This window comes from Acanthaster planci, linkage group LG01 (assembly GCF_054643075.1).
Source record: "Acanthaster planci isolate LZ-2023a linkage group LG01, COTS_SCS, whole genome shotgun sequence".
Lineage (NCBI taxonomy): Eukaryota > Metazoa > Echinodermata > Asteroidea > Valvatida > Acanthasteridae > Acanthaster > Acanthaster planci.
The window spans coordinates 31,047,745-31,074,094 of NC_141777.1; the positions used below are offsets into that span (position 1 = coordinate 31,047,745).

Below are 26,350 nucleotides of genomic sequence, written 5' to 3' on the forward strand. Positions count from 1 at the left end.
AATCGTCTCTTATTGATCACTGTTGTATTAATAAATCATTCAGACCATTTTTATGTTAAAATATTAAAAGTCCGTTCAATGATATTTTTCACGAATGAGGTATTTACTTCACTGAAGAGAGAATAGTGCACTGTGTGCAGCATGAGATGCAGCACGGCCGGGATGACAGCTACAGTATGAGTCATCCGTGGTCGAGTCATACGCATCGTCCTGCAGTGCAGGTCTTTCTCTGCCCTACCGAACCAACTCCCATGAACCGAGAACACTGCAAGGTGAAACCATGTCGTTTGCTGTAATAGACACTCAACCCAAGCGAAATACCGCTCCACTGGACCATGGTGGGAGACCCATGGAAGAAATCGCCGACGAATATTTCTCGGCCATCAACCCTATCGGAAGAAAAATCATCACCGAGAAACGGAAATGTATGGACTCGCATCGAAGGGATTGGGAGCGCTTGACTCAAAAAGAAAAAGACTCAATCTTAGATGAATGGTTCATCGACCCCAAAATTCAGCTAAGATACGAGTTGAAATTAGGGAAAAAGTCAAGAGAAGGTGTTCCAGAATGTTTTCCTCGTCTTAAAGTGGATGGTGGGGGAAAGATCGTTCATTATTCAGAACAAGAAGATGGTTCTCAAAGTACACAAAGCAAGGAGGTAATGCCATTGGGTATGTTGGGATTGATTGACCAGAGATGGTACTTATGGTGCTGTAGTACCATACGAATTCCCCATTGTCACACAAGTTTTGATGGCACGGTCTCGGCTTCAATTGGTTAGAATATTTTTAATTTTTAGGGCATAATAATGGATCGGGATGGTACAAGCTCATTGCAATGTGATTAAGTGTAATAATGTGCTCATTGCAGTGTGTCCATTGTGTACTGTACTATTGGTAGTACCTGTCATGGTGTCATCGCATGCCTCACCTCTTGGTGAACCCCATAGTTCCGGGGTATTCCGAGTAGTGACTCGGAGTTCTCAGAGTAGTTCTGTCTAGGGCCGCTCATTATGGAGATTCACTGTTACATGATAGTACCTGCAGTGTATTAACAAGATGAAGTTATACACGTACATGTACCTACATGTGTTTGATGCGTCAGTGATACAAATTTTGTGCAAATATGCTTTTTGAATTTTGGGTACGTATACATGTAAGAAGGAATGCAACATTTTCTGTTATGCTATATGGACTTGGTTTAAAACCTACATGTGATGTAGAGAGATATTCAAAATTATTTTCTGACAAAACGTGAGCTATCTCTCAATAGCCAATAATATAGGTTTTAACAAATTTTCATTGGCTGACCTTGTATACAAGGTACTTCTAAGAATCTTGAATGAACAGTAGCATCATCAAGCTGCTGCATTCTTCCCTTCGTTAACTCCCCATTTAACTTTCATTTCGGAACAAAGCAGGAATAGTAGAGTGGTTTTGCTCCAACTCTGAAAGAATGCCATGTAGTGGCACTGCTTGACACCCTGTGCACTAAGCCGATGATGAGACTGGTCTAAAAATTTGAAGTGTTTTCTAAGTGAACAAAAGCATCGATCCGATTCAAACTTGAGAAGATCCCAACTTCACTTGTCTGATCCTAAAAGTTTTGATCCTCAGTGTTGGGTGTATAGTTTGGACAGTAGTTCCCAAGTAGGCTATGTCAAAACGCACAGTCAAGAAGGAAGTGGAAAGCCCTTTGATGCTGGTTCAAACAGCAATCATACTCGGATCATAAAACAGTTATTTCAACAATGTAGAACATTTCATTGCTAGTCAACACTAGAAAGATAGAGAATTTTAGAAATACTACAAGCCAACGTTAGCAAGTTTGAGATTATTTTCATTTTGTATTTAAGTTTTTCTACTCATTAACAAGCTTCTTTGCTGTTGGCTATAGTGCATTGTCCAAACTAAAATGTAGGGATTAGGTAGTTTTATATTTCGACTAACACTTTTGCAAGAGTACGTACATGTGTACATGTACATGTACACACAACAGCACTACAGACATGCCAGCTTTGGGCTGAAATCGTTCATGAGCAAAAATACATACACCGGACCAACCAAGAAGGGTACAATAGTCTTAATATAAACAGTGTTTGATACAGGATTTCAGAGAAAGACAAAATGTGCATATTTAAGAACTTCTCACATTTATATTTTTCCATCCAGACGGTTACATGGAAGGATGAGTTTTCTGGGCCTTTTTGCTGGGAGACAAAGGTAAGATTTAACGATGTGGCTGGGAATGTACACTGGCTTTAGACTAAGTTTCCTCCCACACCAGCACTTGTTCATTGCTAGGCATATAGAGGAGGTGATATTCCTATCCTATTGGGGCATGTGGCGAAAACATTAACTGCGGCATTGGCCAGGTGCTAAATGTTGATGTCAAATTCGAGCTGTATGTATAACAACTTTTTTGGGGCAGATGGTTTTATCACCCTTTTTAAATGGGAGAGTGGATGGGTGGAGTCACGATTTGGGGGCGTCTTGCTTGTGCCTGTGCAATCCCTGCAGGGTTTTGCTGAAGGTCAAGGTCAGAATACCTGAAATTATTACTGAACCTTGTAGCATAATGCATTATAGTGTGATCTTTATTTTGATATTGGTCACTGAGGAATATTCTGGCCTGCTTATTTGGCCCTTGGCATCCGTTCCAAGGAAGGAATTTTTCATTGAAACCATACTTAGTGTAAAGATGCATGTCACTGAATGCTATGACAAAAAGGGAACACATTGACCTCTGCAAAGGTGTGTTTAGTCACTTTAAACCTCGTTCATGATGCCTGAAACCAGTTTTGTTTTGTGATGTTATTTTCAGCAGTGTGCGGTTGAGTGATTCTCTGTAATAATTGTTAACCTAAACTTACCGTATGACGCACTGTAGCAATTTGTGGCTGTTTGATTTGATTGAGTTCATACCCTAACTTTTTCAAACCCTCAAACAAGTTAATCGTGATGGCTTCAACATGGCAACTTGTTTTCAAGCACCCAGTCGCAATGAGCCTTATGTTCAGTGGCATTCTTCAATTGCGTTTGTTGAAGGATGATACGTGACTGTACATAGCCCCTGCAAAATGCATATATAGTCAGGATATTAATCAAGTGATGTACATGTAAGCTCTACTCTGTGCCAATCAGGCTAAGCACGTACATCACCTCAGTGACCTTATCAAATGGAGATTCCTGAAAAGACCGTGAAATATGTGAACTGGCTTTGCAACCTCCACCTCCTTAGCTGTTGTACTAGAAGCAGTACTTACTACTGAACCTAAAAAAATTCACGGATACAAGGGGGCTATTTACTGAAACTAAAAAACTTCACAGATACATGTACAAGCGGGCCACTTACTGAACCTAAAAAACTTCACTGATACAAGCGGGCCACTTTAATAACTGTGTAACTTGAACAGGTCAACATTGCTGAAGTTTGAGTCATTTGGTATGGATGATCCGTGTGCATGTGTGACTTGGGCAATACAGGTAGTACCAAACCTGACAAACTCAAGCACAGTCCAACACATGGTGCCACTAGCCAGACACTCTAGGGAGTGACTGCCATGTGTCCCCACTCAGACAAAATGCATCACCGTCATCCTAGGTCAGCCTTCACTAATTCCTCACTCCAGCAAAATTCAATAGCAAGTTCTTCATGTAGGGTTCTGAAGCACCTTAAACTCAACAAAACCCTCTGTTGGACTTTGACAGTTTTGAGGTTCATGTAGTTAGGGTCAACGTAAAAAAGTGATAATAAATTTGTCACAAACCCTATTGTAAGATAAAAAAAAGTCCATACTGACTCTCTCAGGGGTTGAATCTAGGATTGCAGGTCAGTTTGAAAGTAGTGTGTGGAGGAAGGAAAAAGTAGAGGAAACTTGTTCTGGTTTGTGAAAGGGAAGTCACCCCATTCAGCAGTTCAACATGTGATCAAAGGTGCCATCATCCCAGGTCAACATTGGAACTTGTGTTCCAGAAAGCTTAAGTTGGAAAATGCTTGAAGTGCAAGTGCAGCCTTCTGATCTTTTTTTAATCTAGTGTTGGCCCAAGATTAGAAGAAGCACAAAATAAGTTTACCATACAGTGCATGAACAATGGGAATATGAAATCCTCTTGGAGATGGTATGAGTTATGTGAACTTGATTTGATATTCCTTTTGGTAAACAGAGCAACCCCCAGGTGTTGAATGCTGAAGATACCCAGTGATTTTCAGAATTTCCTTGTCACTTAATAAAAAGTTGCAAGGTACTTGAGACTTTAACCAAGTTATAATGAAAGGCCAAGCATATGGCAAGATGAAGAAAGGGCTGACCTTTTAGATGGCCTTCAACTTGCAGTTGATGTTTTTTTCCTATTTAGTGCCAACAAGAACTGACCATCTTGACTCCAGAGACCATCTCCGCCGCCTCGGTACCTTCACCGTCCATCTCCCATGACCTCATCAAAGTCAGTGATCCGGAGGTTGAGACTGATGCTGAGTGGTTCGCCAAGAGCAACAAGGACAAAAGCAAGCTGTCCGTCATGCTGATGCGTGACGTCAGCAACCGCAGCAGCCTGGGCAACAACCTGCTGGCATCCAGTTCAGAAAGACTCGCTTTCGATCAGGCTGTCAATGCGGCCTTGGCGAGTAAGCCCAAGCCCAAGGAGAAGCCTGCCACCAATGGCCACAGCAATGGTGAGAGGAAATCCAGCCAGGGGTCTCTGGATGGCAGGAAAAGGAATGCCACGCCGGAGCCCTCTGAGAAGAACAAAGCTGCACCGCCGATATCCTTGAGGCAAAAGAGCGGTTCCAAGAGCTCATTGAACAAGGAGCTCGACAGAAAGATGGGAAGCGGAGGCAAGGGGAAGGACAAGACTAGCTACCCTTCATCTCCGAGGAGGGACAGTGGCTCAAAGGGCAGTGAGCCAACCTCTCCAAGGAGAGACTCAGGATCCAAGGGCATTGGGATGGGCTCTCCCAGGAGGGACAGCGGCTCCAAGAAGACTGAGAAGAAGCAACTGCTTCCTCCCGGCTTCCTGACGGAGTTGGAGCAGGAACTGAAGGTGCAGGATAATGTGAACTTTAACCTTGGTGTACAGCAGGAGAAGGGACAGGGCGATGCAGTGGTAAGGAGACTTTGTATTTTTGAGAAGTTCGGCTCGAATTATAGACGCGTTAAATTGTTGAAATTTCACAACCTTGATTTGATTGACTGTGCTGGTAAAAATTCGTTGAATTTCATTTGAACAGCCTTTACCCTATGCCCCGAGCAGGCTTCATACCACCTTGTCAGGTAATTTCTGCCAGTTGAAGTGGTAGAGAACTCACTCCAGCTGCAATGGAGTCTGCAGTCCAAAGCCCCATTTTCCAATTCCACAGTTTAAATCTTTGAAACTGGCAGAAAATTGCCAACTACACTGTAATGCACATTTTCAAAGTAGGCTCTTTTTCTCATGGGCATTACCTGAACCAATTTTTCTGGCTAAGTACAAAAATCACAGCCAAGTGCACCGCTCAAGAACACAAACATAAACCCATGGCAGATTAGACACCCACATTTCTAAATCACTGAAGCCAAAGGTATCAATCCATAGGAGGATGTAATGATGTAAATTCTTTTTTTCCCTTTCTTTTACAGGCTGGAGAATCTCCAAAAATCAAGGAGGGCTCTAGCTACGAGTTTCTCTTTGATTGGTAAAATACCTACATACACGTAGGTAGCACTCTGTGTATGTAACTAGGCATGCCCCTTGTTTGCCAGGTGTATACATGTATGTTGAAAATCAAGTTCTGTGAATGCATGTTAAGGTTCAAAGGAGGACAGAATTGGTGCATTTTGATCCATAAAAGGTGGGACATCTTTGTTTTTCAAACTCAGCAGACAGTCATATTTGGCAGTCCTTCCATTGCACACATCCAGAATATTTTCACATTTGCATGCAAATGGTGTGCTGAAATGAGAAAGGTATACTACTTGAATTATGTGCCATATCCAAATTTCCATTTTCCAACCTTTCATGTTTTCCTATTTATATTTTTGTCAGTTTTGTTTTTCAGTTGTCTGATGGTTTTACCTAGGTTTTAAGGCTGTCAAAAATAACTGCCCCCTGTGCAAACTTATTTGTAGTATACCAAACGTTTAGAATATCACCTAAAGAGGGCGCTGCATCCCAAACAAGCATCACAGAAAGATTTTAAATTTGATTTTAATGTTTCATTGACAAAGTTAGAATTCTTATGGAAGGGAAAGAAAATAATATTTTATGGTTTTAAATTCTGCCACCTCTCAATGTTGCAGTTTTAACAATCCCAGAACTGGAGAGATTTTTATGTGGGGGTTCTCCCTATGGATGCTGACCGTCAAAACTTGCTTTAGCATGTTTTGGGGGGGGATGGCTGTACTTGGCTGTGGCTTAGAATTACATGTGAGTCTGTGATAGTGGGTGCAGTTACTTCCAGTTGAGTTATTATTTTTTATATTGTTCGTTGGTTTATTATTTATTTGAAAAAAAAAGACACATGGTAGCCTGAAGGCTGAATTATGGCCATTTCAAAATTGAAACATAAACAAAACTAAATGCAAATACCTAAAGTAATTCTAAAACCTAAAATAGATAGTCCTATTTGAAAATGAAATCAGTCAAAGTGAACAAGCACAGAGTTGAGGGGTAAGTATAAACGTACAGGGGAAAAAGGAATCCCTAAGGAAGAATGTTTGCCCGTGAGGGCACTGTAGATTTGTTAGATCTTTCAGTTCTACACTTGGGGATGACCAAAGGGGACACATTACTAGACCGCAAATTTCTTCCATTGGTTTTTCGGGGGGGAGATGTCGGAATCTATTTGACAACATAAGGTTTTCCTAAATTTGTACAAAAGGTTCTGGCATATAGATTCAAGTGACTTAAGCTCAATTTATCAGTGGCGTCATGATAATTTACATATTCAATCCCAGAGTAATACGACAAGCTCTCTTCTGTACCTGTTCTATTTCATTACTTTGCTGAGTAGTTCTTGAAGAATGCCACACTTGGCGTGCATATTCTAAAATGGGTCGTATGTAACATTTAAGAACAGCCACCATATTGGATGGAGAGATCTGTGTCCTTTAAAGAATACAAGGAGTATATAACCTGCAGGATACTCTAGAAATTATATCGTTAACATGCACAGACCATTTCAGATCACTCTGTACTGTACCTCCGAGTATTTCATGTGGGAAACAAAGTCTAGACCTATAGATTCCAGCAAAAATAATGGCATGCGAACTTCTCTTTTTAAAAAACTAATTGTCATTTTTTGGCATTTAGAGGTTTGGGTAACACATACATGTACATGTAGTTCTGCCGACACCAAACCGAAAGATTATCAAGATGTACTTGAAAGGTACATGTAGATGTTTTTCCAAATTTGAGTTGTGTGTAATGTCAAGCCACAGTCAGTCATTTGAACATACATACCCCACACAAACATGTACTGACAAATCCAAGCATGTACGTGAACATAGTGGGGGGGGAGGGAATTGTCTCATAATGTACAGCACCATTGTGCCAACTGTTATATAAACTGATTGGACCATGACAGGTTTCTTTTTATACAGAAACTGCAAAAGTTCCCCTACAGTGATCAAGCGTCTAGACCAACCTAAATTTGGCAACCAGACTTGAATGTTAAACGCAGGTGGGGTCATGGCCCAGAAAATTCACTTCATGTAGATGTGGTTTAATGTCCATACAGGTACCCTAATTATTGCTTAAAAACACTGATAAACCAAATTCCACTTGTGACCAGCTGGACTGTACAGTATTTCCAAAATTGGACACTACTACAATGAGACAAAATGCAGACCTTTAGCAGTGGTATAAATCAGAAACATACATGTAATGTACATGTGCTATTGGATATGAATGGAAGGAAGTTTCAGTAGCACTACATTCAGTTTAGTCAGGACGGTGATATTTTAAGTCTCGTGAGTTTGTGTAATATCATTTCTTCAAACTCCATTGCAAGTTTTTAGTTGTAGTTCTTCTTTAGGCATTCAGAATTTCAAACCTGCAGCCTATTTTTTCCTTTTTTAAAAGGATATCATGATACTCACTCAAAATATAAAACTAATATGTAATGCTGCACCAAAATATTAAACTCACCTGCACCTGAAATATCAACACGAGGTGGGATTTGATTACAGAAAGATTAAATGTGTAAAAATTGCACTGTGTAAGATCTTCACATGATAAGCTGCTGAGTTAGTTTCAAATTGTTTGGAATTTTGAGCTGGGCATTAAAATGTTTGATTGCCACATGGTTTTCATATGCTGATGTCGGTTTATGTATGAAGGTCTTAAACTTTTGTTTAGGTCTCTAAAGTTAGGAGAATTCATTAAACAAGGACTTTTTAAATTCAGATTTCTGTCTAACATTTTCTAACAATGCTTTATTTTACAGTTTATCCATGAATTTACATTTTGTTGATGCATACATCCGTCTCGACTTGAGAAAGTTAATTTTACCTGTAAAGCTCTGTTAAACTGTATACATCTTGGAAGACCTATATATTTATTTTAGACTTGGCAGTATTCTCCGTGATAGTTACACATGTTAATAATTAAGGATTCTTGATCGTAGTACACCGATAATTTTGTTGTATTTTCACTGAAAGTCCATTAATATTTTTTATCACTTTCAATTAAAAATATTTTCATTTGATGAAACAGCTGCCATGTTTTGTACTCTCAACATTTCAATCTAAGATTAAATTTTTATCTCTCTGTTATATTTGGTTTGGTATCAAAATACATGTACATGTAGTTGTATGGACAAGTTTTCAGTTGTAATGTTTTATAAGTTGAAACTGGAAATGATCCTTAAGCATATCATTAAACTTCAATTTTGGCATTAATATGTAATCGGAGTGAAATTGGCAAAATGGTACAAAAAATATTGCACCATTGCCTGTGGTAATGTGGAGAGTTATGTATCCTGAATATTAGTGAGATGTGAATGCATTAATGGAACCCCTTTCAAGTGTTTTGTGCTAGCATCTTCCGGAGAATAGGAGGACAAAGGCCTTTTATGTTAACTGCAAGCTCAGTTTAATGCCATAACCTTGTGGAAAACTGTTATGCAGATCTATACATGGGGCTGTGAGTTTGCTTTTCTATGGAGTGATTGAGTGAGAGCAAAATATTGAGTTTTCATGAATGGACTCAGATAGTGTTTTGGGCAAAGTCTGAGCTACAGTGGTGTCTTTTATTTAGAAGTATTAGACCCAGCTTATTTTTGAAATGGGGCACTATGCTGTCAAGCTGTTCAACAGTGAAATATAAGGTTTGGGTTCATCAGGTGCATGTTTTGTGCATAGACAATTATGTGTACTCACACAGTCTAAACATGTCTACACTAGACCCTAGCCTGCACTCCATTAGTTTACTGACTAAGCAAACACTGTCTACTGGTCTGGGTGTGTTGGTGTACTCATTGCAGTCAACACTAGTCGCCTGATACAATAAAGTTGAACCAACCCTTGAAATCCCGGTGGCCTTTGTGACCCTTAGGAATAGTATGAACACTGTGAAATACCTGGTTTGTTGGTTGGTTCTTGCAAAGGTTGGTTCAAAAGGAAATAAACAGTAAGGGCGGATGAATGTTGCATTCAATGTTGAACTAATGATTTGCAACAGAAAGAGGATTACACCTTTAGGGCTGATTTGGGGAGAAAGGCATGCCGTTTTGGCAAGCACTGTCAAAATTGCCCCATATAGCATGACATTGGCAGATGGTAGCACTGATCTGATGGCTCCCTGGGCTTCAGTCATCCTTCTGTGAACATTTTTAAAATGTTTCCCCTGGGGCTGTCCTGGGTCTGAGTGACGTAGGCCAAGTGTGACACAGGCATGTGTAACACATTTTATTTTTAAGTTGAGGTTTATGGCATTACTGTGTTCACATCTGGATTTCCATTTTTTATCTCTTTTTCTATTTTTTATGTGCTAACCGAGCATGTCATGGGATTTCTTTCACTAATCTTCATTCGAGTGCCCTAGATTTTCCCACTTACAATTTTTTTCTTTCTTACTTTGCGTGAAGAGTAGATAAAAATTCAGGAAATAAGAACATTTTTTGAAAAAAAAAAAAAGGATTCGGAAATTTAAGTGGGGGGGAGGGTTGTTGGAAATGTGTTTATTGCTTATCTCTTAGTCACCTCTGAAAATTCACTGGATTAGAGATAATTTCTTAGGATCATTCATGCATTGGACAGGTAGTGGCACTGAGCTGGAAGCAGTAGGTATGTTGTGTATGGATGTTGTAAGCAATTTGTACAGTGCGTGGCTCCAAGCCAGTGAATGGTAGAGGTTTTAATAAGAAAGTGCATGGTGCATTTTCTAGCACATACAAATAGTTAATGTAAAAAGTCTGCGTAAACTTGTTGAATGAGCCACTCACTATACGGTCTGTCTTTTATGCCTGCATGTGGTTGGTAAACCTGTGGCTGGCAATCAGTTCAAATCAAAATATGGGGAAAGGTACATTTTGAGGTAAGATCTGGCACCAACCAAAGGGTGATATTTCTGCAAACTTTGGGCACCCGTAGGAAGAGTGGGCAAAAATGAAAATTTCAGAAAATGACCCAATCACCAACTTGTCTTACAATCTCTGTGGTGTTTTGTTCAGCTTACCAGTGGAAAAGTAGATCTCAAAGTAATTATTGCAAAGCAGTGTGACGTCCGTAAGGTTTGTTACTTCTGTTGCACAGGAACCTGAAATTTAATTGCATGTACATGTATCATAAACACAGACGGCAGTGTAATAAAATTGGAAGAATGAATATGGAAAATGAGCCGGACCCTGTTGCATATGCTTCTAATATTTCTTTCACATGTATAACTGAATTTTCATGATTTGTTTTGGGGGTTTTGTGGCAAAATGCAGTCCTGCAACTTACATAGAAGTGGTTTAGAAAGTGAAGGAGTAATGTGACCCATTATGTCCAAATATCTTCTACAATTTGGAATATTTGAGTATGTCCAAATATCTTCTACAATTTGGAATATTTGAGTATGTCCAAATATCTTCTACAATATTGAATATTTGAGTATGTCCAAATATCTTCTACAATATTGAATATTTGAGTATGTCCAAATATCTTCTACAATTTGGAATATTTGAGTATGTCCAAATATCTTCTACAATTTGGAATATTTGAGTATGTCCAAATATCTTCTACAATTTGGAATATTTGAGTATGTCCAAATATCTTCTACAATTTGGAATATTTGAGTATGTCCAAATATCTTCTACAATTTGGAATATTTGAGTATGTCCAAATATCTTCTACAATTTGGAATATTTGAGTATGTCCAAATATCTTCTACAATTTGGAATATTTGAGTATGTCCAAATATCTTCTACAATTTGGAATATTTGAGTATGTCCAAATATCTTCTACAATTTGGAATATTTGAGTATTCCCTTTTTTGGAATTAGTGACTAGGCCTTGACAGACCATACTGTCAAGGCAGCTCAACAGATTTCCTATTCAGTACCCAATCCTGTATGTGCCATAGTAAATATTTGAATCCCAGCCGGTGCGTGTAGCTTTTGGGGCAATGAGAACAAAAGGATCCATGGGATACGTGTAGCAAAAGAGGAAGGGATTACAAAGGAAAGACGCCTTCAAAATGCTTAACAATGAAAACAGACTACCAAAAGGAAGATTCTTAAGTTAGCGCAAAGTGACAAAAGTGCAGTGACTTTTGGGATCCCCCTTTATGAGGTACAGCCATTCCAAATGAGTAGTATAGTCACTTTTACAGAGTCATGGAAAATAAAAAAGTATTCAAGCTTCTAGACAGTGTGCCAGCAGACCTTCACATTTTGTGCTATAAATAATTCACCATTGCTGATGAGTGAACGGATGTCACTTTGGTTTGGATTGAACAGTCCTGCATTGATTGCAGATACAGGTCCTTCCCCTCTTTCATATAGCCATGAATTCACCTGTGGATCAAATCAAAGATTGACCTTTATGGGGTGCACACTAACAAGTATGGTACCCCTTCCCACTCAAATAATTTGAAATTGACCTGTTTGAATTTGTGTTGTTGCCTGTCACTCTCTCAAGGAAGGATGGGCCTACTTCATCGATGAGCAAGCATGTGCAAACTTTGCAGACTCGGATTAACCTGCTCATTGGATAGGTCCTATTGTTTGGAATTTCAGGCTGTCTTAGCAGTGAGCATCAGGTGTGCAATGAGTACATATACATGTATAGAGTTTTCATTATTGGATGTGGAATGTGGTAGTACACCACTGATCATTCTCATGTAACATGCCACCTGGCCTTGTTTGGTCACCATGGTTCCTGTCAATTGCATGCAACAGCATATAGCTGGTTCCAATCTCAAGATGCAAGTCATAACATATACATAGCTGGTTCACATCTAAATATGCAACATGAAACTTTGTTCTATCAGAACAACTGCATCACAATCCATTTACATTCCAAAACTATGTACAACACCGTATTTCTAGCCTAGGCTCACCAGATGCATTACTTGTGCAGACAATATAGTCATCTTGATAAAGAACTTATTTCTGGTTGGCTGCTCTATCTTTTGGTAAAAATCTGCCCCCCCCCTCTTTTTTGTACAAAGGGAGTGCTCTTCGGTCAGCATTGATAAATTTTTTTCAGACGCCTTGCAATACCTGCAGTTGAACTTCAAAGGTCATCAAGATATGCTTCTATTCTATTGTCCTGTTGCTTCAAGCTGTGTTTAGTTTGCTTTAAAACTCAATCTATGCGTTGTTTGAGCAAGATTGCTGAATGGCCAAAGTCACAATTTATAAAACCCGGGTTCAGAATTTTCAGAGCAAAACTGATAAAAATATGTGTGGCCCCCAAACAGAAGTTACTCTTTTATTTCTCACCAAATTTAGATACCAATGTTGGACAAACGGGCAATTTTAGAAGTATCAGTTTTCAGAATATGATTACTTGTGGAAGTTTTTATTGTGAGAAAATAAACTTCTTCTCAAGTGAAACAGTAGGGACATTTTTTTCATCAGTTAAGATGTGATCCTGAGGCTCATTAAATGCTAAGCACAAATTCACCAAGATTATTAGGTTTTTTACACTCTTTTGGACATGCTTTTAAAAACGATAACATTCAGCAATTTTGTGGGTGTGCTTAGTTACAATTATGAGAACTTCCTTTGTCACGCGACACATTCTTCAAAATTATGATCACTAAATGGGGCTTCTTGTAAAACTGGATTTTTTCACGAAAAATCATATCAACTCCGAACACCTGCCCTGGTGAGAAACAGCCTAAAACATTAAATGGCAATTAAAATGACAGTTTATGATAGGTGTAATCTTGTTTAATTTATTGAACAAAATAAGGCAGTGACATGTGACAAACATATTCATTCCAATTTTTTCTCAACCATGTCTACATTGGAACAACATCAAAACAGTTCCATACAGACAAAAAATAAATTGTGCTCCTCTCTTGTGGGCATATTGTTTGATGAACAGCATTAAAAATCCCCCCACCCCGAGAATGATAATGATAAACACTGTCCCTTCTTGCCCTGCCTCCATATTCCTGACCCAGTTGACTACTAGACCAATCCAATAAGCCCCGAACCCTGCTAGTGGGCACTTTAGACACACGCTTCTCTCCAATTCCACAATGCAAACTTGAGGCAGTTTTATAGGTGGAACCTCCTCTCCAAATTTCCCCAAGTACCAAATTTCTCCCAGCTAGGAAAGGATCAGGATCAAAAAGAAATGGACTGTGAGTGTTGGGGAGAGTTTTACACTGCAAAAACTGTGTTTCTGATTATTGTTTTAAACAACTTCTGCTCAGGGTTAACGGAAAGTGTTGCACCTCCCTTTATTTGAAACATAAAATTACATCTACTTTCACCAGTTTGGAGGCTTTGAAAGGGATAAATATAAATGCACCATGGTTGTTTTTATAACTGTCAGGCTTCCCAAAATCACAATTACAAACTTTTACTGATACTCTGAATTATCAATTCGCAAGAATATTTATCAATCCGAAATGTTGGTAACTTTTCTTTTCATAATTCCAGACATCAAAGAATTTACAATACAGACTAAAGACGTGGATTTTTAGGTAGAACTTGATGCGATAAAATTTGGCTGATTATTGACAAAGCATTTTGTCACATCAGTTCAAACATGTCATATCTCGCTTTTGGAGTACATGTAGTTTTGAAAAAATGCATAAAGAGGTCTGTGGCCTCACAGTAAAATTTTTGTGCCAAATTAAATTACAAGAAAATGCAACTTTAGGCAGATAATGTATTTAAAAACGTATTTTGTTTGCTCTTGACTTTGGTATTGTGATCAATATAACATAAATGAAAATTGAATGACATGGGATCAACATGCGATTTAGCTTCATTGATGCGCTATGCATATTCCGGTCAAAATGTTGTAACTCCCCGAGATATGGTTTAACATAACCATACTGTGATATTCCATTACTAATGCATGTACAAGATGTAATCTCATAAAGCCACAAGTTCATCTCAGATTTAAAGAGAATTTTCCTCTTCCAAATAAATCCTGTTGTAAAAAAAAAATAGATAAAAAATTTCATTTTTGCTTGAATTAATTACGTAACTTGCACTATTTTTCCAAGGAAATTTGCCAAAAATAATCTTGAAGTCTTCTAAAAAAACAGAAAAATGCCAATTTTCACACAATTTGGAGTTACAACATTTTTGCACTGACATGAGGATTTCATCTCTCAATGGATTGATTAACAATGTCCACCATTTGTATGGGTGTCTTAATACATCTGCCAAATTGCAATTAACGATTATTAGACGTATATAACATAACCATAACACTTGATGAAACAGCATTTCAACCAATCATTATTTATACAAACATAAATATTTACAAATGGCTGAAGAAGCAACAAAATGATGGAAAGACATTTTACTTACATCTACAGATTCTAAAATAGGCATTTATGTTCAATTGGAATTTTATTGCAAAGAGAAGTGTTTGAAGAAGTATCGGTATTGAAATTCAGGTAATGTACAGTAATAAATCTCATCAGTTACAACAAAGCAAGGTAATGCGATGATATTTACATTGCCTTGTAAGTAAGAAATAAATTCTGTTGGCTGTATACATGTGTGTACACCGAACCCAACAATTACGTAACATTGACCATTGTTATGACCCACAGACATGGAACAAGTACAGTGTGAGAAACAAGAAACTGCTGATAGTAAATTAATTAAAATAACACCAACTACATGCGCCTATTTCAGATGATGCTCATACATGTATGAAAGACCAGTATATGGATACGTAAAAAATGATTCTGCTATAAAAATTGGAGAAGCGATATCTTAATGACAAACAGTACGTACATGCACAGTAGGCCTCTAAAAGTGATTGTGTTTTTCTACAAAACAGTTCAAGACTGCGAGACAGATTGGTGGACACTTAGCGCATAAGTGACCTCTGCATATTCAGCTCTCATGGTGAAATACAGAAATCAATGATAAATGAAAGCCAATCAAAGCTATTTTGTCACCTATAAATGCAATGATACAATACAGGTACATGTTCCTCTCATGCCCTGTGCAGAAAGAACCTGGGCCTCAGCAACCACAAACAATGACTGGCTCTTGCTAGTCAGCCAACTATTTTGGTCAGCGTTGTTTATCCAAAGCTTATAAAATTTTCTATATCATGGGAACGTATGAGTGGGTTTAAAAAATTATCAGACACTTAAATGAGCAAAGTAACAATAGCTTTTCACATGCAAATGTAAATGAGCAAAGTAACAATAGCTTTTCACATGCAAATAAAATCCAATTTGGTGCGATGTACAGAAGAAAAAGCAAAGCTCAAAAACTTGATGACATGGGCTCTTTGGAAATTAAAATTGGAAATTAAAAAGAAACTAAAAAGAGTCAGAAATGGTTCTATTTCTATTCTCATTTTTTTTTTTACTTACATTTCTTCTTTTATGTTACAAATCAGGAATAATTCAATGATTAAATTTGGGAGTGATGGAAAGACGAATGTCCCCTTTAGAGTGGACACAGTGTTAGACTCATAGGTCACTGTGTAGGTTTAGCCAAAATCACCTCAAGGGTAATTTTCAAGTTGGATATCCATTAATGGATATCTGTAAATAAACAACTGAAACTGTTTGGTAGAAAGAAGAAATTACTGCTTGACCTGTGATTCAACAGCCCAATATGACATACTGTATGTAACCAAAAAGGCAAAGTTTTAAATATGTACAATTAGACCAACATTACTATTGGGAACTAAAGCAGTAACACTCATTAAATTTTTTTAATGTACATTGAACGTTTGAATGTTTAATTTTTGGAGGACTTGCAGCTTTGAAAAACGATTCACATCAACAAATATTGCATAAAACTTGTGTCTACAAAATATTCTTACAAAAATACTGAACTCTGATCTCAAATTAAAGTTATGGTAAAGTTAAAATTACAATTTCCAAAATTACACTTCTTTCTCAAGGGATTAAATTCCCTGAATTGCATTATATAACTTGAGAATATTTATTTCTCATCAGCTGCTCCACAAATTTGGAAAATAAGTTTCTTAAGATCTAGTGCAATCCAAATAAGGTTCACACATGGAACTTGCCCATGGAGGAAAGACCACACCCCCTTTGATCATGTTGATTAAACTTCAGTGAAGCATACAAACTTTGATTGTAACAAGTAGCATCCTGTTCAGGCCGGTCTAGGGCATTAGTTGGAGGAAGAGCTAGGGTGACTCACATGAACCATCCAACAAACGAACCAGTTACTTACTATCCAAGCCGTATGCAACCATGCATCGTTGAATTACATGTTTATGTGTATGTATGTGTTCAGTCACTATCTGCTTTAGGGTATGCTGTGTGTTCCAAAATGGTTAACATTAAGATTTTTCAATGGAAGACTGAACAGATGTACATGTAGATCTGATAAATGACTCATAGAGTGACGAAAATTGGCTTAGGTATTGTCTTTTGTGGGTTAAGAATTAGGATGAAATCAATTTAAAAACACTTGAGTAAATATAGATCAAATAGTGTACATGTATCAATTCTCTCAATTACGTCCAACCTTGTTAAGTGGTGTCATACAGGTCAAACACTGCAGTGCATCACCTGCACATAAATCTACATACATCTACACCTCCATGGATATACCTCACATGGAAAATCATACAGGCAGGGTTAGTCTCTACATCATCATGCCACCACCAAATGCTGCAGAACTAGAACCCATTATGCCTGAGCCTGATGTTGGTTTGCGAGAGGACAGGTAGTCGGCCATGTTCACTTTCTTCAACTGATTCTGCAAAGTGAGAAGAAGACATCCCCTAATGTAAAAGAAATTCAAACACACAATTCAACAGAAACCCATCCATGTTGAGAAGCATCTGCCTGACAGCAGTGGTGGAACGATGTTTAAAGTGGGAAGGTGGAAGGACAGCTGAGAGACTATCAGGCATCAGCCAATAATAGACTGAGGCATTTGAGCCCCATTCCATTACAGGATCTGCCAAACGTAGGGGGTGGGAAGCCTCCCAGTCAAAAACTGGGGCTCCCCCTGCCAACCCCCCTCCCCTTCTGCCACCAGTGCTGCCTGCAATGACATCACAGCAACAGTCACCTCATTACAGAAAAGCGTGGAATTCACTTTTCAATAAGAATAATAGAAAAGGAGTATCAGAAACTGGTACATAACAGGCAGAAAGTATGTACATTGTACATACCACCGGTACGTTCCGAAGTAAAACTTTATGCTATCTGTAAGTAGCCTGTTACCAAGTTTCCCCGTACAGAGTTCAGCCAGGCATTGAACATGTACATGTACGTCCAGTTAATGAGACTCAAAGAAGCACATGCATGAGCGTAGTGTTGCTTTTCGCGTTGTGATGTGTGATATACAATTTTGAACCATTGTCGTCAGCTGTTGCAGAACGTTTGACCCATGCGCCCTGACTTCCTATACCCTGAGTTCACGATGCCTGCAAAATATTATTTGCCTCATGTGTATGCAGGTAGAGTGTGTACAGTACATGAAGGACCCAACCTGTGCACAAGTTTCTGAGAGGGTCTCAGCTGCCAAGCTCATATGAGTGATGACCAGTCTGAACACAAACTAGTACATCATGAGCACATTGTTCAACCTGCAAGCCTATTGGACCAGTTTGTAAGGTCCTGCACAAAAGTTAGTTTTAACCAAAACCTGACAAAAGCCAGAAGTTCTGTACATGAGGATTAACGGTGTTTTGTTGGTGGTTTACCTGAAGTGCTAGGCTACAGATCTGTAGCCAAGCACTTCAGGTAAGCCACCAACCATGCATGCAGGTACCCCAGAATGCGTAGAAGCTACCTCCAAACTGAACATGCAAGAATGCTTTTGCTGGCTATAAACTATCAGATGACTGTTCTACCAGTACATTTTCACGTGAACCACAATAAATGTGAAGCAAGCAGCTGATGACGGGCCTAGGGTGACTATTTCAGAATGTTGATGGTATTATCCATGTACATGTACACTGCACACGTACATGTATATCCTGTCTGTGCCATACAGAGGTGCTGTTAGGAAGTAACATTTGTCCCTATTAACTATATATTAAAATTGAATGAGTAAGATTTGAAACTTTAATTTGCATGATCCATGGAGGCTAGACTAAGAGAAAGTTTGCAGACCTGTACACTGTGTGGAATTGATCTCTTCTAGCTCTACATGAAGCTTGACTTTTGACCAGGATGCTCTGGTCAAACTCATCTATCCTGAGGACAACCACAGCATCCTGGTCGAAACGTCACACTGACACTCACCAGTCCTTCTTAGAACCACCACTCTTATAAAAAAGATTGAGTCCACATGGTGTACCCGCAAACTTTCTTTTAGTAAAGTTTAATGACACTTCTGTGTACAGGGAAAATTGCATCCACTTGCAAGGAGAAAGCATACATCCAAATGTATGTAGATACCAGTACCCGCGGACTTATCTGATTATGTTTGAGAATTCTTCACTGAAGTTCACTGACTAATGTAGGGAGGTGGCCTCATGTGTGCGGCACTTGAGTACTTTTGTTTTACATTCAAGGCAAGTGGAATTATACATGTACATGTAACTTTGGGGTTCTTCAAAATTGTCAGTGAACAACCTGGAGACAAGTAAATCATAAATTATGAAGACTGAGGTTGTGTTGACTTCCAGTTTCTGACCTGGTGGCCATTATCTTTTCCTGTGGTTAATCATTAGTACTCATAAGATTGATAAGTCTTATTTTTCTTAACAGATAAGTTCAATTCGGCCACTTTGCATCACTTTTTTGTCCAATTTACCGGTACATGCGCATATTGCCAATGAATGTCATCGTCTAGGAAGTACAAAAGTATGACATTTTTGGGGTCTAAATTTAACCAAAACAAAAGATCTCTGGACGAGGCATTGGAACAGATGTGATTGCTGGGGTGAGTGAACAGTCACAGGTCTGCAACTCTTTACCCAATATTATCCTGCCCCTTCCTCCCATGAGGTCACTTTCAATGAGCTTGGGGCCAGTGTTAGGGATTCACTTGAATCACAGGTTCACATCCACAGGAAATCCACAAAGCACACACATTTGTACCAATTGCCTGTCTATTACAGCTGAAATACATGTATACTGTAGTGTTTTAAAGTTCCAGCTTTGAAACTGTTGTGATAGTTTGAAGGCATCATCAAACTATCACAATCAGCCCAACAACAAATCACCACCTAGCATTATTGGTAAGAAATTTCATGAATGCTCCACAGTGCAGGACACCAATGGTACAATGTGCATTGTGCAAATCCTTTGTACATAAACTTGAAGTACACTTGAAGTACTTGCAGAATAGTGGCTGGGTTTTAACTTCTTTATTTTTGGTAAAGTCTCCAGAAACTCACAGTTTCTTTTCGATGTACATATTTGAGGGGAATATGGTTGATGATCCTTCCTTTGTGACAAGGCACCGCAAAAATTTATTTCATAAATATTGGAGGCCTAAATTTCTAGAATAAGCTGGAAGGAGTTGACAATCACGGTTATACCACCTTGCAAAAATTGGGTTGTAAATTACAGAAGTAAGAATCACAACTTCACATTTTCCTGAATAAACCTGTTTTGAGGTTCACAATGCATTATGGGGCTTGGAGGACAAACAAGCCATGAATTTTATGCATAAACATGATAAACCTGTTGTGGGGGAAGTGAAAAGTCAGAAATGACTTACATGTAAGACTTTTCTTCAGAAAATTTTTTAAGTACATGTATCTGCTCATAACCTCACAGATACACGTAAATGTACATATACCGGTACATACATGTACATAGTACATGTACACAAGGAACATTTTCAAAATAACAAACTGATTTTCAAATGTCTGTAAGAAGAAAAAAATCACAATTAACCGGTCACTCTAGGCTAAAAATGAATGTGATTGGTCAATGCAGAATGACTGGGTTGCAAGTCGTGATTCTGATTGGCCAATACCAGCTCATTAATATTCACAATCACAGTTCAGGTGTGGTCATGATTAAAAGTGGTGCTTATGGAAGGGCTTAACATTTTGCAGGTATACTTCTCCCATAGGGTCGTGCACAAAATGCACTGCATGAAACAAAACAGGATGCCTCTAAAACCTCATATAAATCTAAATACCAAAATCTCAAAACCTAAAAAAAAAAAACCCAAACTGAAACCAAGAACAAACCCATGAAACCAAAACAAGACACGATCATAAAAAACCCTACCCAAAAGCAAGGAAAGAGAAAACTATAACAACCTCCCCCCCCAAAACCAAAAATAAATCCAGCAAACCAATAATTGGAAAACCCAAATGAAAACTACAATACCAAAACCATTTCCTTTAAGGAACTCTCTGTGAACAGAAATAGCACATAAATTCCTGTTTCCACCCCCCACCCCTTCCGAAAAGAGGATCATGCTTACCATCTTTTGTTTGTGCTTCTCATGCTTCACATTGACTGGTGGTGGCTTGGATCTAGCCTCAATCCAGGCGCGGTATTTTTGGGTACGAGGAGGTGGGTCAACTGTTTCTGGCGAGAAGCTGACAGTGCGTGGCCGTGATGCGGTCACGATGATTTCTCCTGCATAGCCAAACGTGGCTGACCTTGTGCGTAAACAGGATTTGGTGGGGGAGAGGGGTAGTGGGCTCAGCTGATCATCTTGCTCTTCCTCTTCCTCAATTTTTTCCTCCCTGTTATCTTCTTCGTCTTTGCCTTTTATCTTGATGAGGGTGTCCTGGACGTCCGCACAGGCAGACAGTGACCGCCTTCGTCCAGGCCTGAAGGCTGGGGGAGGGGCAGAAACTGGTATCGTCTCTTCACTGGTGTCAGAGTCGGTCTCCTCTGTAGCGACAACTTCTACATCCTTGACCTCCTTTGCAGGTGTCTCCACCTGTTTGTCTTCTAGATGAGGTTTGTAGGATCCATCAGGGCTGTGCAACTCCTCTCTAATCTTCTTCAGGCTGTCCTTCTTCTTGCTGTTGCTGCTGAAGATCTTGATGCTCAGCCGCGGTTTGGATTTCTTCTTCTTATCATTCTGCACATTCTCCTTGTTGTTTGAAGACATTTTGGTACCGGTACTTGTGTGGAATCTCCAACAGTCTGTACTTCAAAATGAGTTCCAGCCTCACATCAGTGCCTCAGTGAGACAGTCTGCACTGCATGATCGCTCCGATTCTATGACAAGGACCCTGCAGTCGTCATTTGAACTGTAAAATACTGGCAATGACGCTTTATGTGTTTAGACGTTCTCTCATCACGCTGTTACAGGCTCAGCAATGCTTCTGCAGCAACCTGGTATCAGAATATAGCTGGCATGCAAAATACAAAAATGGAACAACTTATCAGTTTGCGCAGTCTAGCAGATTTTGTAGGTTTCTGTGTGCAACGTCCAGGGTACAAGTATTTAAACAATACGTTCACCATAACAAGTTGTTTGACCTCCCACCTTTTATCATTTAATTTTATGGTGTTTCTGTGACACAATGAGAAAATGACTAGGGGTGAAGAAGACTCCTCATTGAAATGGAAATGGGGAAAAAATCAATACCCAACCTTGGTATTGTTACAAAGCAGTAAAAGCACATCAATAGTTGTTAATCTTCACAGAAGAAGTCTTCTTGTGAAATCATACTGTACATGTACATGTAAGAAGTAACTAATGTATGATATACAACTGAGGAAATGCTCCTGTTCCAAAAACTTTAAAAAGAACTACATTTTCTAGAACAGGTACGAGTATTTCTATAACTGGTACATGTACACATGTATGTATGTCTATGTTTCGGCAAACTGTACATGTACATGTTGAAGCCCTCTCCCCCTAAAGCAGAACACTGGGTTTTTTGTGCAGCTACACCACAGGCTCCCCTGCCTATTCAAGAGAGAGGTGGCCCATCTCACAGATTTTAGTGGCCACCTCGGGCTTTTCTGTTGAATTTCACCACCTCAAACTTACAACAGATAAAGATGAATGGAAAAGGCAACATTTGTGTAGCTTAGATCTTTTGAAATAGATCAGATTAAATTACATGTACTCAGAATGGTAAGGAGGAACACAGAATATAAGATTATTTATTTTACTGGGGAACTTCACAGTAAAAGTACTGTTAGACTATATGGAATTATTCTGGACCTTTTTTGAAAACACTCACTTTTGTTTAGGCACTAGAATTTTGGTAAAATTTGTCTAACCACCTCACACATATCACTACTTCAGGGGAAACCCTGCAGTACACTAGCCAGCACTCCAAATCATTGACCAGCTCTTGAGGTGAAGATGAAGCTTGCCAACCACCACAAAATTTAATGTACCCTATGTAAATCTCAATATTGAAGTTGGACAGAAGGCTTAGAAAAGAACTAAAATGTACATGTAGTATTAAGTATCTCACCTTCCTCTTTTTATAATATTACATGTATTCACTCAACTGGACCACACTGATAATACATCTGCCCAGCCATACATGTAGGAAAAAACCCAGCTGGCACTAAAATGTTTCTACCAATAACCCTAAGATTGTAAATGACTGTGTGGTTTAGCACTGCCCCTGCAGAAATGTGTACACATAATGTGTACTGGTTTGTAAATCATCAAATTGTTAACTGCACATGAGTACTGTACGTGTATTAGTTCTAGTGCACACACAGTTGGAATACCAAAGATTTCGCATTCAAATTCACATTTCTTTTTAGAAAACCCAACAAATAAATTCAAAACAGAAAACAATAGACCTTCATACCCTAAGATCACAACAAAACACATTGTGACCACAACTGAACTGTTGGTAAAAAGAACTGCATATGTCTACCGGGTAGAGGTAATGTACAGTAGCCTCATGAGTTTGTGTCACAGTTGCAAATCACTTTTGACTGTTCTCAATCACTTAAAAATAAATACATTTATAGCATTACCAAATTTTGCTTTCAAGATTTACATGTACACTTACATGTATTTCAGTGTGCCATTTTCCAAAATTTGTCTCACAGGAAATCATGAAAAACTCTGGATTTGCTAAAGGAAATGTTCAGAGTGTGATGATACTTTAATTCAGTTTACGGTACGAGGGCATGTATGGAACTCTTTCCCCCTTCCAATTTTGGCATTTCACAATATCATTATTCACAAGAACAAAACAATACAAAATTGAACAAAATGTACAATAAACAAACCACCCCCCCCAAAAAAGTAAGCAGTAGCGGGGACCAGGGACGAAAATTTGAATACCGGTACATGACAAGACCAATGACATTTATGTGGGTCAGGAACCACAAAAGTAACTACTGTAACCCATGGGTATGCAGCCCCCAAGAGTGCAAAATCTGTCGACCCAATGCGCATTTGGAAATGGTCAACAGATTTTGCACATTGTAATTGGCCAATGTGCTGTAAACTGTTGAAGGCACACTACTGTGGATCACTTGTATTTCCACATTATTCCAAGATGAAAACATGGGTGTCACTAGATTGTTTCGAATGGGGGGGGATGCCACATGAAATTTGCCGACAGACCGTCAAGTGAAACGAGAGTACTGTAGTCTGATTCCCTAGCCCAACACCTACATGTACCTGATTTTTTACTTATTTTGCCAACAGACCATGATTTTGCCAACAAAACTAACTGTGATGGGGCATGATGGGGAGTGTGACACCCCCTGACACCCATCCTCTAGCTACGCCCATTGCAGATTGCTGAAAATGTCATTTTACCATGACGATGTGTTCTTATTTCATAGGCCTATGTATGTATGATGTACATGTACCTACTACCTATATGTACATGTACATGTAGATAGGCCTTACCTTGCTCAGATTGGAAGCCAGTCTTCACTTCATTAAGACTGAGTCTGGGAGTCGACCTGGGCCAGGCCTTACATACCTTATCCCCAGAACTGTGGAGTCCGACAGTTCTGGGGGGTATGATGTAGATCCCAGCACTGTGGCTGTTTTGATTATTTTGATGTACAATTTCAAATTTGATGGGTTTTTTTTGGCGAGAGGACATATCACCAGATCATGTCTGAATGTTAAAAAGGTGGTAGCCTGACACTGACAAGGTACATGTACCAGATACTCGGAACACAAACCACTAACCCTGAAGTTCTAGCAGAACCCCCCTGCCACAACGACAGTGCCAGCACATTTGCTATGAGTGCTAAGCCTGAGTGCTTCATGTTGGGGAGACTTGTGTTTGAGTTGTGCGCCAAAAGCTCTCTTAAAAGTCAACCAAAAATATCCATTCAGTACCTACTCTGTTCATACAGAAACTGTAGCAATCCAGTCAGCTCTGTCTACACATGCATCTTCGAAGTTTTATGTGTGGGGTGCCGATGGTAGGTCTACTGTACTGCACCACGGATGGAGGGTCCGGGACTCCACGTACTACGCGTTTGTTTACACTGAGTGATTCCGGATATAATTCAAGGAGCTCGGAGGCGTGTTTTCATTTGTAGACAGACCTATATCGATACTGTGCGGAAAAAATCGATTCCAGTGGTCGATAATTGTTGGATCGTCAACTGAGAGACGTTTATTCCTTTGTGCTTGTGTCCGTGCTGTGCGCGCGACGGAGCCGGCTTTTATTTGTTTTGTTTTTTGCCGAAACGATTTTTCTGATTTTGTGCAGAAATGTACAATTACAGAAAAGGGCTTTATGTATAATTAATAATGTTAACTTTGTGAGTATAGTAATGCTCTAAAAATCACTGAAATATATTCTTTCCAGTGGGTATTTTCATGTATCAACTCACTGAGTAACTCTCAGCTATACCGCAATTTGCTCAATGTTTTCAAGAAATGAAGAAAAAGTTGTCATCACACGTTCGCACGCCCGCACGGCTCGCTACATCTACTGTGAAACATGTAGGCCCCACGTTATGGAGTCCTGTGGATTTTTCCTTGAAATGTGCATCTAGTTTCTGATTAATGTCTTTCTCACGGGGTTGCAGCAGTCAAAGGCTACACGGTCATGTACATGTACATGTGCTATATTTAATATTTGTGTTGTTTGTAAAGTGTTAGCTTTGTGTTCTTGTTTTTGTGGAACTTAGTTTATTTGTAATTGGGAACCCCCACTCGAGGCACTGCTTTTCGGGGGCCCCATCCACCTAACTTTGTGAAAGTGTTTCTGTAAATTAATATTATGTGGAAAATAAAGTGCACTGAACTGAACATTTAGTTTTTCAGTATGTATAAAAGCCTAATGCGAGATTGCAGATCTTGTCCGTTTAATATATCAACGTCACAACTTGGTATTATATTTTAGGCTAATTGGAAAAAAAAACTTGTAAAAGTGAAAAAAGTTAATTAAAAAAAACATGTCTAGCATGTTTAACATATCTGCCTGCGGGAGTGGTTCCTTTTTGGAGACGGCCTGGATTAACATTTTAAAAAGGAAGAATGAGGTTCAAAAGTAAACAAAATATTGAGCAATCCCTCCGAACATAAAAACGAAACACTAGCGAGCCCGTAGACCCTGTCAGTCACTTTCAGTCCACATCAAGTAGTCGATATATAGCCCCTGGCTAGTCTACTGGACTCCTTCCGGAGTGTCCTCAAGGATCGTCAAGAATATGGAGGCAGTCCAGTATATCTGGCCTTTAGTATGGGCTTATACAGTTGATCGTACTATCTCCAATTTTGTTTGGTCCTGTGGCCTCGTCCCAGTGCTTCAAATCATTGGACTCAAGCCTATGAAAAGTTTTTTTTTTTAATTCTGAACGATAAACTTACTTTCAAAGCCACTTTAAATATCTATTATTCTCTCTTC

The 26,350-nt window shown here is 39.0% G+C and overlaps 2 protein-coding genes across 3 annotated transcripts; one reads left to right on the plus strand and one right to left on the minus strand.

Annotated features, from left to right (window-relative positions):
* Positions 1-25: 25 nt before the first annotated feature.
* On the plus strand, positions 26-10,816 carry LOC110976752 (uncharacterized). The gene is made up of 4 exons (XM_022230313.2): positions 26-658; positions 2,172-2,222; positions 4,359-5,105; positions 5,618-10,816. The coding sequence occupies exons 1-4, from the start codon at positions 281-283 to the stop codon at positions 5,675-5,677; spliced, it is 1,236 nt and encodes a 411-aa protein (XP_022086005.2). The 5' UTR covers positions 26-280; the 3' UTR covers positions 5,678-10,816.
* Positions 10,817-13,337: 2,521 nt separating this feature from the next.
* On the minus strand, positions 13,338-25,005 carry LOC110976758 (uncharacterized). 2 transcript variants are annotated; one of them, XM_022230321.2, is made up of 3 exons: positions 24,833-25,005; positions 21,007-21,892; positions 13,338-17,361 (listed from the first exon to the last, which is right to left on the minus strand). In XM_022230321.2, exons 2-3 carry the CDS (start codon positions 21,646-21,648, stop codon positions 17,248-17,250), a joined length of 756 nt encoding a protein of 251 aa, XP_022086013.1. In that variant the 5' UTR covers positions 21,649-21,892; positions 24,833-25,005; the 3' UTR covers positions 13,338-17,247. The 2 variants fall into 2 exon arrangements, with proteins under 2 accessions (XP_022086013.1, XP_022086014.1); XM_022230322.2 differs by having other exon boundaries at positions 24,829-25,005.
* Positions 25,006-26,350: the final 1,345 nt, after the last annotated feature.